Source organism: Petaurus breviceps, unplaced genomic scaffold, assembly GCF_028583685.1.
Source record: "Petaurus breviceps papuanus isolate PSGF00001 unplaced genomic scaffold, PetGlider_PUasm1.0 90779, whole genome shotgun sequence".
Classification (NCBI taxonomy): domain Eukaryota; kingdom Metazoa; phylum Chordata; class Mammalia; order Diprotodontia; family Petauridae; genus Petaurus; species Petaurus breviceps.
This window is the reverse complement of record NW_027187344.1, coordinates 3621222-3635344: the sequence shown is the minus strand read 5'-3', so window position 1 is coordinate 3635344 and position 14123 is coordinate 3621222. Positions and strand designations below refer to the sequence as shown.

The 14123-nt window shown below is 40.8% G+C and overlaps 1 protein-coding gene across 1 annotated transcript in view; it reads right to left on the bottom strand.

Annotated features, from left to right (window-relative positions):
- The window catches only part of VAV2 (vav guanine nucleotide exchange factor 2), a 469223-nt gene extending 465642 nt beyond the window's left edge, over nt 1-3581 (bottom strand). Inside the window, exon 1 of the mRNA XM_069069239.1 lies at nt 2236-3581. Coding sequence (XP_068925340.1) covers nt 2236-2439 — 204 coding nt within the window. The 5' untranslated portion in view covers nt 2440-3581. The remainder of the gene's footprint in view (nt 1-2235) is intronic.
- Between the last annotated feature and the right edge of the window lie 10542 nt (nt 3582-14123).

Genomic DNA, 14123 nt, shown 5'->3' with positions numbered 1-14123 from the left:
TACGTTTAACAAAATAAATAAAAATACAATAGAACACAGACAATGTTCATGTGTTGTTCTAAGTCAAAGACTGCTGGGTTAGTGAGCACAATTTCTATTTGAAATCACTGCTATAGAGAACTCTCTCTGAAACAAAGGTTCCAGGGAAGATGCCATTCTGTATTGGGAGAGGAGATTTCCTCCCTGGGACCACCTTATGTCAAGAAAATCACAGATTCTGTTCCTGATCAGTCCAGAAAAGACTATTCATTATTGTTAAAGAAAAATCTGGTGAAAGTCAGTTGGCAATAAGAAGTAAGAGATGTCCCCTTCTATGAATAAAATTGGCTCTTTGAAGAAGCAAAAACACAATTTACATCAGAAAAAGGATTTACTCCATGATATATTGCAATTGTTATGGTTCAGCTGTGTCAGACTTCAGGACCCCATTTGGGGTTTTCTTGGCAAAGATACTGGAGGGACTTGCCAGTTCCTTCTCCAACTCATTTTACAGATGAGGAAACTGAGGCAAACAGGGTTAAGTGACTTACCCAGGGTTACTCAACTAGTCCGTGTCTGGACTATTCAGGATTCAATGATTCCTAATTGTTAACCATAATAGAAGGAAGATTTCACTGAAAGACTCAGAAGGCAGTCTCCAGAAGGTTGGGCAGATCCCATATGAAGGACTTCTACAGGGACAAGAACCACTCGTGAAAGATGAGAGGAAATCTCCACAGTGATGGGAGATTCAGGAAAATGAATGTTCCTGACTCTAGGACTGGCCTTCTATTCACTGTGCCACCTACCTGCCCCACACTTAAGATGACAGTACTGTATACTGGGGCAGCCAGGTAGTACAGTGGATAGAGTGCTGGGCCTAGAACCAGGAAGATCTGACTTCAAATCCAACCTCGGACACTGTGTGACCCTGGGCAAGTCATTTAACCCCTATTTTCCTCAGTTCCTCATCTGTAAAATGGAGACACACTAGAGAAAGAAATAGCAAACCAATATCTTTTTCAAGAAAACCCCATGGATTTTGTCCAAAGACATATGTCCATAGACACATGTTGATCGCGGCTGAACAATAACTGCTTACTGGATAGTTGTACTTTATTATCTTGAAAAGAAAAGGCACAGGAGAGCAGACCAACTTTTTTAAAGAATAAATTTGACTTCCTTTGTCTCTTGACCAAAAGTCTCTCTTTTCATTGGCATGGCTGAAAGTTAAAAAAGCAGTGCCCTAATAGGTGGCCCTTGCTCAGCACCACTGGCATTTTAAATCATGACAAAGCTGCGTATCAAAACCAACATTACTTCTCACTGGCCCTAATTTCTATGGTTCTGTAAACTCTGGACCTTAAAAATAAATACTTTCTGCCACAGAAACTTCAAAGAGCTCGACTAGTAAGGCTACAAGATTGCGTATTTATACAACCACCAAGTTACCAGGTAAAAAACGACAATATTTTTAAACACTGCAACCAGAAAACATTAAGAAGGCACTCCTGGGGACTGGAGTGGGGTGGGAGGGAGTAAGCGAAATATCAGGAGATAAAAGGATAGTTGTAAAAGCCCTCCACCCCTCCAGATCAATTATAAGCAGGCAGAAGAGCTGTTCTTGGAATACCGGAGCCAACTTTTCCCGTCACTATCCTGAAATGACTCTTCCTTAATAAAGTTCATTTGTTTAAAAAAGCAAAACCAATCCAATTCTTGAAGGCAGAGTCCATTCAGGAAGAAGGAGAGGAGGAGCTAGGGCTAAGATCCGCAAGCTAGGGGAGGTGCTAAGGGAGGGCCCAGACAAATGTCAGTGACATGAAAATCCCTGTCCTTTTCTCGTTCGCTGCTCTCTAGTTTCTCCCCAATTTACCCACGCATGGTTCAGCCCAGCCGGGGGCACTTGAGGCTAGTCACCTCCTGACTTCTGGGTTAAGGGAGCTAGCAGTACAGCATGAGTTTTAGAAGCCCCATCTTCGATTCCTCACTCCCATTTTATGCTCAGCTACATCTATGAAGTGGGATAAAGGAGAAAACGTTGGGATGCAGGAGTGGTGGAGAGAAGAAGAAATGAGAAACCAATAATCTAAAAGTCTTTCTCTGTGTGACCACAGACAAGTCACTTAACCTCTTGGAGGCTCCATTTCCTGATCTGTAAAATGAGGAAGGGGACTAGGACTGGAAGGTCCACAAAATTCCTTCCAGTTCTAAATCTCTCTCCAATCCCGCCTCCCCAGGCCCAAAGCCACTTACCTGGGACATCTGTGGCCTGAAGTTGATATCTTTGAGGTCTATAGATCCAGGTGAAAGGTTGTGTAGCAGCTGACACAAGAGCACCCCATCCCTCAGCGCCTGGGCCAGGTCGAAGACCACGGCCGAGGGCCACACTACCCGGTGGTTGGGGGGCAGGACTTTGCAGTCAATGAGCCAGCGGCCGCACTGCCGCCACTCCTCCATGGTGGCGGCGCCCGACGGGCCCAAAGAAGCCAGCCGGCTCCCACTGCCTTTGACCCAGAGCACGGCGTCGGGAAAACGCAACAGAGTTAGTGTCCGCTCTCACGGGTGCAATGCCTCAGAGTATGGCTCGGCTCAATTTTGGACTCAAGACGAACCTCCTGGGCCCGGAGAAAGGAAAGTGCACATGATCCGGGCCATATCTCCTCAACTCCGGGTTGTCCCCCAAGAAAGGAGAGAAAAGGGACAGGGGGTAGGGCGTAGGGGGTAGTGGGTCTGATTCTCTAGGCTCTCTCTTTTCCAGGAGACTTTCTCCTACAGCAAAGTGCCTCAGCTCTTCCCCACCAGCATCCGCCCCCAGTCGATCTCCCGGGCGGAGAGGCTTCAAGCCCAAGCGCTGCCTGTGGGCGGGGGGGCAAGACGATCCAGGGGAGTTCCCTGGAGGGAGCACACTTGGCAGCGCGGACCACTCTCCCTCCGCACCACAGCAGGGTCGCGTCCCCCGAGGTCTCCACGTGTGTCCAACCCCTCTGGCGCGGGAAGCTCGAGACTCCCAGCCCTAAGTTGGGGTTTGGAAAGCCAAGAAAAAGTCCCCGGACTCTTCGGCCCACGCCGGGTCCTCCCTTCTCACACACACACACACACACACACAAGTCTGGGGCTTGGGGGGAGGTTCAGCTGCCCGCGCCCGTTGCTGTCCAGGGCGCGCTGAGCTCCTGTGCCGGCCAAGAACGCCGCATTCTCTGCCCGCCCGACCGGCCAGGGCGCACACAGCTGCGGCTCCGGGCGGTCCCTTCTTGCAGCGCTCTCTCTATGAAGTGTCCCCTCCAGAAGACAAAGAGTCCCGTCCTCCCTCTCCCCGTGCCCGCCCGGCAGCCCCCCGCCGCCGCCGGCTGCTGCTCCTTTGTTTGCCCGGCTGGCTCGCTCTCCCCGCGCTCCAGCGCCGGCTCCAGGGGGAAGGTGGCTCGACTTTCTTCTCCGGCTGCCCCAGACTCTACTCCGCGCCGCTCCTCTCCCGTCGGGTCCTCAGTTCTCCCGTCCGCTCCGCTCGGCTCAGCTCTGCTCCTCTCCGGCGCCGAGGTGCAGACTAACTACAGCTGGAGCGAGTACAGGCTACGCGTTCCCGGAGAACCGGCGCGGAAGAGAACGCGCGCCTGGCCGACTGTAGAGAGCGCGCTCCCTTCCTCCCCACTCACACTCAAACGGGCGCGCGCACGGAGCTCCTCCCTCTCTTTTCTTCACCTCCTTCCTTCTCTCCCTCCTTCTAGTCTCTGTTTTTTCTAGCAAAGAGAGAAAGTTACAAGAGGTTTGAGCCTGTGTATGACTAGCTTAAAGATGCTCTTGCGAAAAAGGGAGCAGGGAGGTTGGACTGTCATAAGACCTCCCCGGACCCTGCCCCTCGTCTTTTCTGACCCCCCTTAAGGCCCCGTCTCAACTGCTCCTAAAGACCAGGGACCCTCACAAGAATGCCTCCCTTGGCATCACTCTTAGCCAAGGTCTGGGACGCGGAGGAAGGAGGTTATGGGTGGAAGAATTCCGAGAGCATCCATCAGTTCCTCTGCATTGGCCTGCTCTTTGTACAAAGGTTACTCTTCCTCATTTTCTCCTGTCCCTCCTTGGAGCAAAGGTTGGGAATCCCCCTCCCAGATGCCCGCTAGCTCTGGCTCTCCCTGCCCGTCCTTCCTCCCGTTGGCGAACGCTGGCATCTTGGATGGAATAAATGTGAAATGTGGAAACACGAAAGAGGAAATGGAACTGCGGCAGTTCCCCTTCAGCTGGTCCCCAGCCCAGGGACATAGCTTCACCTCCACCCACGCTGCAATTTAGGCTGAGCAGGATACTAGGTTTCAGCCCCCTTAGCTCTGTTAACTCATTGCTCACACCTCCAATTTCTCCTTGCAGTTGTGTCAGTATTCGACAGGAGAAGAATGGTTGAGGAAAATAGCTTCTCAGCACAAATTTCCTGACAAGGAAACTGAGGCAAATTTCTTCACAAGTAGCCTGACCAAGATAGGGATTTACTAAATGTTATTAAATGATAATGCCTAAAGTATCTAATTATAATCACACCAGCTCACAATTATATGACACTTTAAGGTTTACAAAGCACTTTTCTCACAACTTCAATATATAACCCCATTATACAGATGAGAAAAAGGAAACTCAGGGAGGGGAAGTGATTTGCCCAAGTCACACAGTGTCAGAGCCTGAACTGGAGTCCTAACATTTTTCCATCATACTGAACTGCTCATGAGAGCCTGGGAATCCTAACCTGGGCTTTATTTTTATGGGGTTAGAAATATCCAGCTAGTATGTTCCATTTTATGTACATTTTAATTTCAACCTTGAACAAGGGTATTAAACTCAATATAAAGGAAAAGCTTCCCAGTAACTGAATTGTCAAAAAATGAAAAAATGGGTTGCCTTCTTGGGTAGTGAGCTTTCCATCACTGGTAGTATTCAAGAAGAAAGTAAATAACTGACACTGACAGCTTAAGGGGGATGTTGTATATGGAAACTGATGATTCCTTATAGATGATAAGATTACTTTCGACAAACAGTTTCTGAGCACCTACTAAGTAGAAGGCATTTGGTATGTGTTTATATTTTGTTTCAGTCAACTAGGGTTCTCCTGGAACCATAGAAAGAATGAGTCAACTTTGTGCAGATACCTGGCATTCTACAGATTTAAAGACTGATCCTTGATGGGTTTGAGGTGTTCAGGAGAACAGAAAGAATTTTTTAAATCTCAGAATCCATAAAGGAACCAATTTCCTCCCCTCCCCAACACAACCTGACAGGAATAAAAATGGGTATGAATGAAAGGTGACCTCACTCATCTTAGCAGCTAACCCTGGAATGTGTTGGCTTTCTTCCACAAAAAATGTTATTTTGTGTCTATAAAGCCATGCCAGTGATTGCAATTGCTTTGAGCCCTAGCAAGACACAGTTTACCTATAAAGATTGGTTCTAGACATCATCGTCAAAAATGCCTGGATAGAAAAGGGCTGTGAACACACAAAATTCCCAGTCTCAAAGTTCCTAGCAGGCAAAGGCTTTCTCTCCTTGACACACTAACACATTAACCCTAAATAGTTGTTTAGATTAGAATTTATTAAGTCAGAGCTGAAAAGGCCCCCAGAACATAGAATATCAGTGTTGGACAGAACCTTAGACTAAGGAACATACAATGTCAGAAATGGGAAGGACGTTATAATATGTTGGTTGGTTCTGGAAGAGACATTAAGAGTCAAATTTAAAGAATCTCTTCACTATACAGATGAGAAAACTGAGGCCTACTTACCCAAGTTCACACAGTTGAATAGTGTCAGAGTTAAGCCAGCATTTCCCCCAGTACTATCCTGAAGGTCTCTCCCAATTGTTTTATAATTATCTTACTGTAAATTAGCTTCATCTCCCCGATGAGATTACAAATACCTAGAGGGCAAGGACTGTTCCTCTCAGAGCGGTGTCTAGTGCTGAGCTAAGCATTTGTGTTTGATAAATATTTGCTGGTTGAATGAATAAAGAAAGGGGAAGGAAGAAATCTCTCTGCTCATATTTCTGCATTGCCGTTGTTGGGTTTTTTTTCTTTCTACAGCCTGACCTGGTGTGTGTCCATGGTAACAAGTAGCCTCTCATTAAGCCACAAGCTTTGGGGGGATTCAGACAGTTTATTCCTTATGCTTCCTCCCTGGGCCCCTAACTCCCTCCATGCTGCTGTGAACACAGACAGAGGCTGGGAATGCAAGTAGAGAAAAAAATCATAAACTTTCCACCAATAAAGCAAGCATTGATCTGCTGCCCCCTATTGGACTCCAAAGGCAGATAAATGAATCTATTTTTCCTCCCAGTGGGAGGATGCTTTGTGTTGGAATTGGGATATTGCTCAGCTGTTCATTTTTGAGAGGATGACACTAAAAAAGAAACAAAGAAACATACTATAAGTCTTTTTTTTTTTTAAAAAAGACTGAATGATCATTTTCAGTAATGGGAAGCACAGTGCCCAGGAAGCCAACAGTGAAATGGCACACATTGCTGGTTTACATCCTAAGGAGGGCATGTAGTGATTTTATAGTTTGGAATTTGAGAATGAATGAAAATAAGTCATAGGGGCAGCTAGGTATTGAAACAAATAGAGTACCATCCCTGAAATCAGCAGGATCTAAGTTCAAATCCAACTCCAGACAGTTTCTAGTTGTGTGACCCTGAGCAAGTCACTTAACCCTGAGAAAGAAAAAGAGAAAGAAAGAAAGAAAGAAAGAAAGAAAGAAAGAAAGAAAGAAAGAAAGAAAGAAAGAAAGAAAGAAAGAAAGAAAGAAAGAAAGAAAGAAAGAAAGAAAGAAAGAAAGAAAGAAAGAAAGAAAGGAAGGAAGGAAGGAAGAAAGAAAACAAGTCATAGATATTCAGGTCTTAAATTCTAAGAATCGCTTTTAGGGTCAGACTTGTCCTTTCTCCCTCTCCAGAACATATTTATTTGATAAATATATAATTTGTATTGATCTGAGCACATATTATTTCCTACCTCTCTCTTTTCTTGTAGGATATAAGCTCCTCAAGAGCAAGGATGGTCTCATTTTTATAACATTTCTTTTTTCTCCTCAACACCTAGCATAGGGCCTGGTACATAACAGGCATTTAGTAAAAATGATTGTTGAATGAATGAACAAAACAATAAGCCCTTATTTCATTGCTCTTTAGCAAGCATTTTTAAAATATGTTCTAGGCTTTGTAGTAGGTGCTAAGAATACAAAAACAAAAATAAAACAAGAAGCTAATTACAATCACAAAACTTAGAGGGACCTCAATGACTATTTAGTCCAACCAATACCCAACAGGATCCTTACTGATAAATGCCTAAGTGGTCCTCCAGCTTCTGCTTTAAGGTTTCCAAGTAAGAAAAAGCCACCATCTCACAAAGCAATCTATTCCACTTCTGAGTAGTTCTACTTCTTTGGAAGGTTTCCCTGAAATCTAGGGCAAATTGGCCTGTTCCCAGCTCCTACGCATTGCTTCTGATTCTGCCGTCAATGTCCTTCTCAAGCTCAGAAGGCCAAATCTGAACCCAATACTCAAGATGAGGTATGACAAGGACAAAGTATAGAGAGACTATTGCTTCTGTCTTCCTGGAAGCCAGACCTTCCCTAATGTAACCAGATTCCATTACCTTTTTGGATGGCTGAACCACCCTGCTGACTCATGTTGAGTATGCAGTACCCTAAAACTTCCACAATTGTTTCAAACTACCATGTAACTATACCTTCCCCATCCTGTACTTTGTGAAGTCTATGTTTTGAAACCCAAAATAAAACTTTATAGGTATCCCTATTCAATTGTACCATCTTGATTCTACAGTTCAATACGTTAGCCTAGGGGGGGTTAAACTGGAATCCCTTTCTAGATCCCAGGGATCTTTGAACTTGGATGAGAAATTTAAAAAACTCAATCCTTATTTTAACTCACCTCTAACTGAAATTTATTTAGCATATTCTTCTATTAGTAATTTTTTTAAATTATCCTTCTGAGAAGGATCTATAGATTTCATCAGATTGTCAAAGGGGTCCATGACATAGGAAAGTTTAAGAACTTCTGTTCTGTCCTATAAAGAATGTTTTATATTCTGATTGTCATGCAGTGTGTATTGCTATCCCTCCTAGCTTTATATCAACTGCTAATCAGATGAGTACACAAATTTTTTTTTCACTTTATCTATGTTCTCAATAAATATGTGAAACAGCATAGGGGCAACCACAGATCTAGACAGCTAGGTAGTACAGTGGATAGAACACAGACCTAGGGTCAGGGCCTGATCTCAAATCCAACCTGAAATCCTTACTAGTTGTGTGACTCTGGGTGAGTCACTCTGTCTGCCTCTGTTTCTTCAGCTGTAAAATGGGGATAGTAATAGCACCTATCTCATAAGGTTGCTGTGAGAATAATATGTGTAAAGCAATTAACACGGTGGCTGGTACATAGTACAAACTTGATAAATGTTCACTCTCTTCCCTCCTGCCATGTGGCCATTGAACAATATCACTCTTTGAAACCAGCCATTCGACCCATTTGGAATTCATCTAAATGAATTTTCCTCTATTCTCCATTTCTTCAACTTTTCCATTAGAATAATATGTGATACTTTATCAAATGCTTTGGCAAAATCTAGTTAAATTCTATCTGCAACACTTTCCTGATCTACTAATTTAGTAACTGTCTAAAAAAGAAACCAAACTAGCCTGGTATGACTTGCCCTTCCTTGACAGAGTCATGATGACTCTTTGTAATCACTGCTTCCCTTTCTAGAGGTTGAGTAACCATTTCTTTGATCTAGAATTTTTGCAGGAATCAAAGCTAAATTCACCAACATATACCACAGTTCTTAGGCTCTCTTCTATTCCCTTTTTTGAAAATTGGAACATTTGTCCTTCTACAATCCAAAGCAGCTGGGTGCTGCAGTGGATAGGGCACTGGGTCTACCGTAAGGGAACCTGAGGTCAAGCCCTGTCTCAGAAAGCTCATAGCTGTGTAACCCTGGGGAAGTAATTTAACTTCTGCCTCAACTATAAAGTTAGGGTAATAGCACCTGCCTCCCAGTGTTGTTGTGAGGTTCACATGAGATAGTATTTGTAAAGTGCCTGGCACACAATAGGTGCTTAATGCATGCTTGAGGATTGTTCCTTGACAAGTTTCCAGTTCTTATGTATCTGTCGAATTCTCCATGATCTTTCAAATTTCACTTATAGTAGCTCAGCAATCAAATCTGCCAGTTTTTCTAGCACCCAAGGATTTCTATCATCTGGGCCAGGTGACAAATTCATCAAGGGAAAGTAAGTGTCAGTCAATTAACATTTATTAAGTGCATACTATGTTCAAGTCACTATACTACTCGCTAGGGATACAAAGGCAAAAGAGAGTCCTTGCCTTCAAGGAGCTAACAGTCTAATGGAGAGACAATATACAAACAGCCATTTAGGATTAATTGGAAATGACAGACAGAGGGAATGAGGTAGAATTAAGGGAGACCAGGAAAGGCTTCCTGCAGAAAGATTTTAGCTGAAACTTGAAAGAAGCCAGGAAAGCCAGGAAAGGAAGCTGATGAGAGAAAGCACAATGCTCCCATATTATCTCCTCACTTGGGATGGGTGTCATCTTCCTATCTATTATTTTTGTTCTGTTGTTTCCAATGCAAGGGTCACTGTTCTTGGCAGAGAGAAAAAAGCGAAGTAAGAATTAGTTAAACACCCCTATTTTCTCTCTCTTTTCAGTTATCATAATCCCCTCTTAAATTCTACTGGGAAAAAATAACATGCAGAAGCATAAGCGAATAAAGACTATATATAAAGTAGAACCAGGCTCCTTTTTTTGTGGAGAAACACCGACTGCTAGGGGAAATCAGGAAAGGAAGGTCTCTCTGTAGAGGTAGCATGCTAGCTGCCCCAAATTCTCTCATTTTAAAGAGAACAAATGGAGGCCAGAGAGAGATGCAGTGATTGCTCCTAGTCACAGAGGTAAAATTGTGACATGGGGAAGTGGAAGCAATACTTTAAAAAAACCACCAATAAAATACTTATTTTTTTAAAAATGAAGGGATTAGACTGATTTTTAAAAATACATATATATATTTTTAAAGCAATTGGGGTTAAGTAACTTGCCCAAGGTTACACGGCTAGTTTTTTATGTGGGTGTTAAGTAACTGAGGCCAGAACCAATCCTGGGTCCTCCTGACTCCGGGGATGGGGCAGGAAGGCTAGGAAGGCACCTAGCCACCCCTTAAAATATATTTTATTGATGCCTTTTGTCATTACATCACAGTCATTACTGGGAAAACAAAAAATATCTAAAGACCTCCCCTGACCCACCCAAATGATACTTCCCATAGGATCAAGAAAAATAATTAAGCAAACTATCTAATAAAATGATTACATCTGACCATGGTACAACATAATAATTAATAATATTCACCATTTTTCTGAAGGTTTGACCCATTGTTGCATTAGACAGGGCTCTGGAGTCTTTCATAAATTTTTCTCCTATATTATAGTCATAAAAAAAATTGTTCTCCTGGTACTGCTCATTTCATTCTGTATTAACTTAAATTTTTCTGAGTACATAGTAATTGACATTTCTTAAGTCATAATAATATTCTATTATATTCATTCACTATATTTTTTCAGTCATTCCCCAATTAATAACAGCCATTTTGTTTCCAGTTCTTTGCTACAACAAAAAGTACTATTATAAGTATTTTTTATTCATATGGGTCCTTTCCCTATGTCTTTGACCTCTTTGTAGTATCTGCCTAATAGTGTTACACTGGACTGACTTTTGGGATATAGCTCCAAATTTCTTTCCATAATGATTGCATCATTCACAGCTCCCTCAACTGTGTAATATTGTACATGTTTTCCACAGTACCTCCAAGAATTGTAATTTTTTTGTCATCTTTGATAATATGAAAAACATAATTTGAAGCATTTTTCATATGTTGTTGATAGCTTGCATTTCTTTGTTTGAAAATTAACTGTTCATATTCTTTAACCACTTATCTATAGAGAAATGGTTCTTATTATTATATAGTATCATTAATTCCCATTTTATCTTGAATATTAGACCTTTTTCAGGAAAAAAGTGATGCAAAAAAAATTTTCTCAGTAAAAAATTTCCCTTTTCATTCTTAACTGCACTGATTTTATTTGTGCAAGAAGTTTCCAATTTTATGCAATTGAAATTGTCTACTATGATCATATTCATCCCTTGTTTGGTTAATAATTTTATCCCCTTTGAAAATTGAGGGGATGTCTACCAATTAAGGAATATTGAACAAGTTGTAAATGATTGTGATGGAATACTATTGTGCTTTAAGAAATAATCAGCAGGATACTCTCAGAAAAAACATGGAAAGCCTTACATGAACTGATGAGACAAAGTGAAATGAGCAGAACCAGGAGAACATTGTACACAGTAACAACAATATTGTATGATGATCTACTATGAATAACTTTGCCATTTTCAGCAATACAATGACCCAAGACAATTCAAATTAATAAAGACAAAAAAAGTTAACATTAACAAATAAATAAATATTGGTCTAAAATTTCCTTTCCCTGATTTATCTTTTCGTGGTTCTGATATCAAAAATACACTTGTCTAATAGAATGATATTGATAGGACACTTTCTCTATTCTTGAAAGCAATTTATATATTATTGGAGTCAATTCATTTTTGATTATTTGGTAGAATTCATTTGTAAATATATCTAGGCCTAGAGATTTTTTCTGTTGGGAGTTTATGACCTGTTCAATTATTCTTTCTATGATTTGGTTATTTACATTCTTGATTTCTTTTTTTTTTTGAGGGGGGAAGGCAAGGCAATTGGGGTAAAGTGATTTACCCAAGTTCACACAGCTAGTAAGTGTGTCAAGTGTCTGAGGCTGGATTTGACTCAGGTCCTCCTGACTCCAGGACCAGTGTTCTATTTATTGTGCCACCTAGCTGCCCCTATTCTTGAGTTCTTATCCTGTACTTTGGGTGTTTTGTACTTTTATATATCTATTTGAGAGAATTTCTTGATTTCCTTTATTGGTTTTCTTGGAATATAACTAGGCAAAATAGTTTCTAACAATTTTCTTAATTTCTTTTTTTGTTTTGTGTGAATTCTGATTTTTTTATTTTGGTAATTTGGTTTTATCTGCTTTTAAAAATCAAATCGTTTGTTGGTTTTATTGGTATTTTAAAAAGAGTTCCCAGTTTTATTTACAAACTTAATGATTTTTGTTTTCAATTGTGTTTATTTCTTCTTTGATTTTCAAAATTTCTATTTTTGTGTTTATTTAAGGATTTTTGCTTTGTTGCTTTTCTAGATTTTTTTTAACATCACATATTCAATTCATTGGTCTTTTTTTTTCTTCTTTATTGTCAAAGGTCTTTAGAGTTATAAATTTTCTTCTAAGGATTGTTTTAGCTGTATCACAAAAGTTTTGATATACTGGTATTGCTGATCTTCCACCTCTAAAGTTGTATGATTCTCTAAAAAAAATTTTTCAAAAGAACTATGAGTCATCTTTATGTCATGAAGAGCAGTAGAAGAGGGCATTTGTGGCAAAAATTCACATATTGAAGAAAGCAAGGATATCATTGCATGCACTAAATTCATTGTGATTATGTATCTTGAAGTTAAGAGTGGAAAAGAGCTGATTAAGAAGAAACAGAGAACCTCTAAGTATGTTTCCAACTGAAAGGTATGGAGACTAGCTTTTGAAATTGAAAAACATTTTGCAATTTCTGGCATCTGCCCAATTTATGTCTGATTTGTGCTGCTATTCTAAACAGTTGTCTTTCGACGACAATAGTTGGCAGACAATTTAGGTATTCAGAAACAAAGGCATCAGAAGGGTCAAGTGCAAAGCCAGGAAGAACAGATGGCTTTGGTGGCTATGTAACAGGGGTTGAGAACTGTTGTTCTTTCAGTTTGGTGATTGGGATCATTAGCTCCCCTTGGTTTGTTTTTCCTTTGTTGTGTCTTACGATAAAAATGGTTTCTGGGAAGACAGAAGTACTTAGCTGGGCCAGAAAACAATCTGGATGCACTAACAGTCTAACACTGATCTCCCAAGTTTTCCCAAAACATTCATCTTTGGATAGTCATCTCATTCATTTCCATGACAGAGCCAAGATTTTGACAATCAGAATTCATTCTTCACTCAGGGTTGTTTTGATTTTGACTTTAGCTAAATCAGGGGACTAGGGAGTCTTTCTGTTCAATGATACAAGTATTTATGAGCACTGAGAAGAGCTTGACAAAGAACAGAAAAAAGAAAACTGGCACCAGACTTCCAGGGTTCTCTAATGACTTCAAAGGAGCTTTCTTCAGATCTTTCCAAACAAAAGGTAAGCTACCACCTCTGTTTGAAAAGAGATGAGTCAAGAGAAAGGATGTACTACCAAGCTTTCAGTAGCTGAGGCCTTCTCCTAAATCTTCCATAGGTATTGTTTTTACAATAAAATATTAAAAATCCTCAAAGGAAGCATGTTAGGTTAATCATGGAATGCTAAGATTAGAAAAGACCTCAAAATGTGTTATTAGCTTAAGATACATACATTTAAAAATATTTTGGTAACTTTATACTAATATACTGGGGAAACTATGAGGATATAAAAAAAAAACAAAAAAAATAATAAAAATGTTTTTAATAGAGGTGGCTACCTGGCACAGTGAATAGAACACCAGCCCTGGAGTCAAGAGGACCTGAGTTCAAATTCAGCCTCAGACACTTAACACTTACTAGCCTTGTGACCTTGGGCAAGTCACTTAACCCCAATTGCCCCTCCAAAAAAATTTTTAAAACATTATTCTGAAGATTCTATGATACAAAAATGGTTAAGAACCGTTGCCTTAAAGGGTTGGAATATTAGAACCAAAAGTTTCTTTGAGACCACCAAGATCACTCCCTTATTTAGCTGAGGAGGAATTTGAGGCTTAGAAAGGAGAAGGAACTTACCCAAAGTCATACTGTGAGTTACTAGTAGAACTAAAACTGATTAAGGCAGGGTGGGGGAAGGAGGCTAATTGAGGTTTTTATTATTGTCTGAAATACAGTACAAAAGAAAGTACACTGACTCTGGAGTCAGAGAATCTGAGTTTAATCCACTCCTTCCCACCTCTTACCTCTGCCATATTTATTAACTCTAAG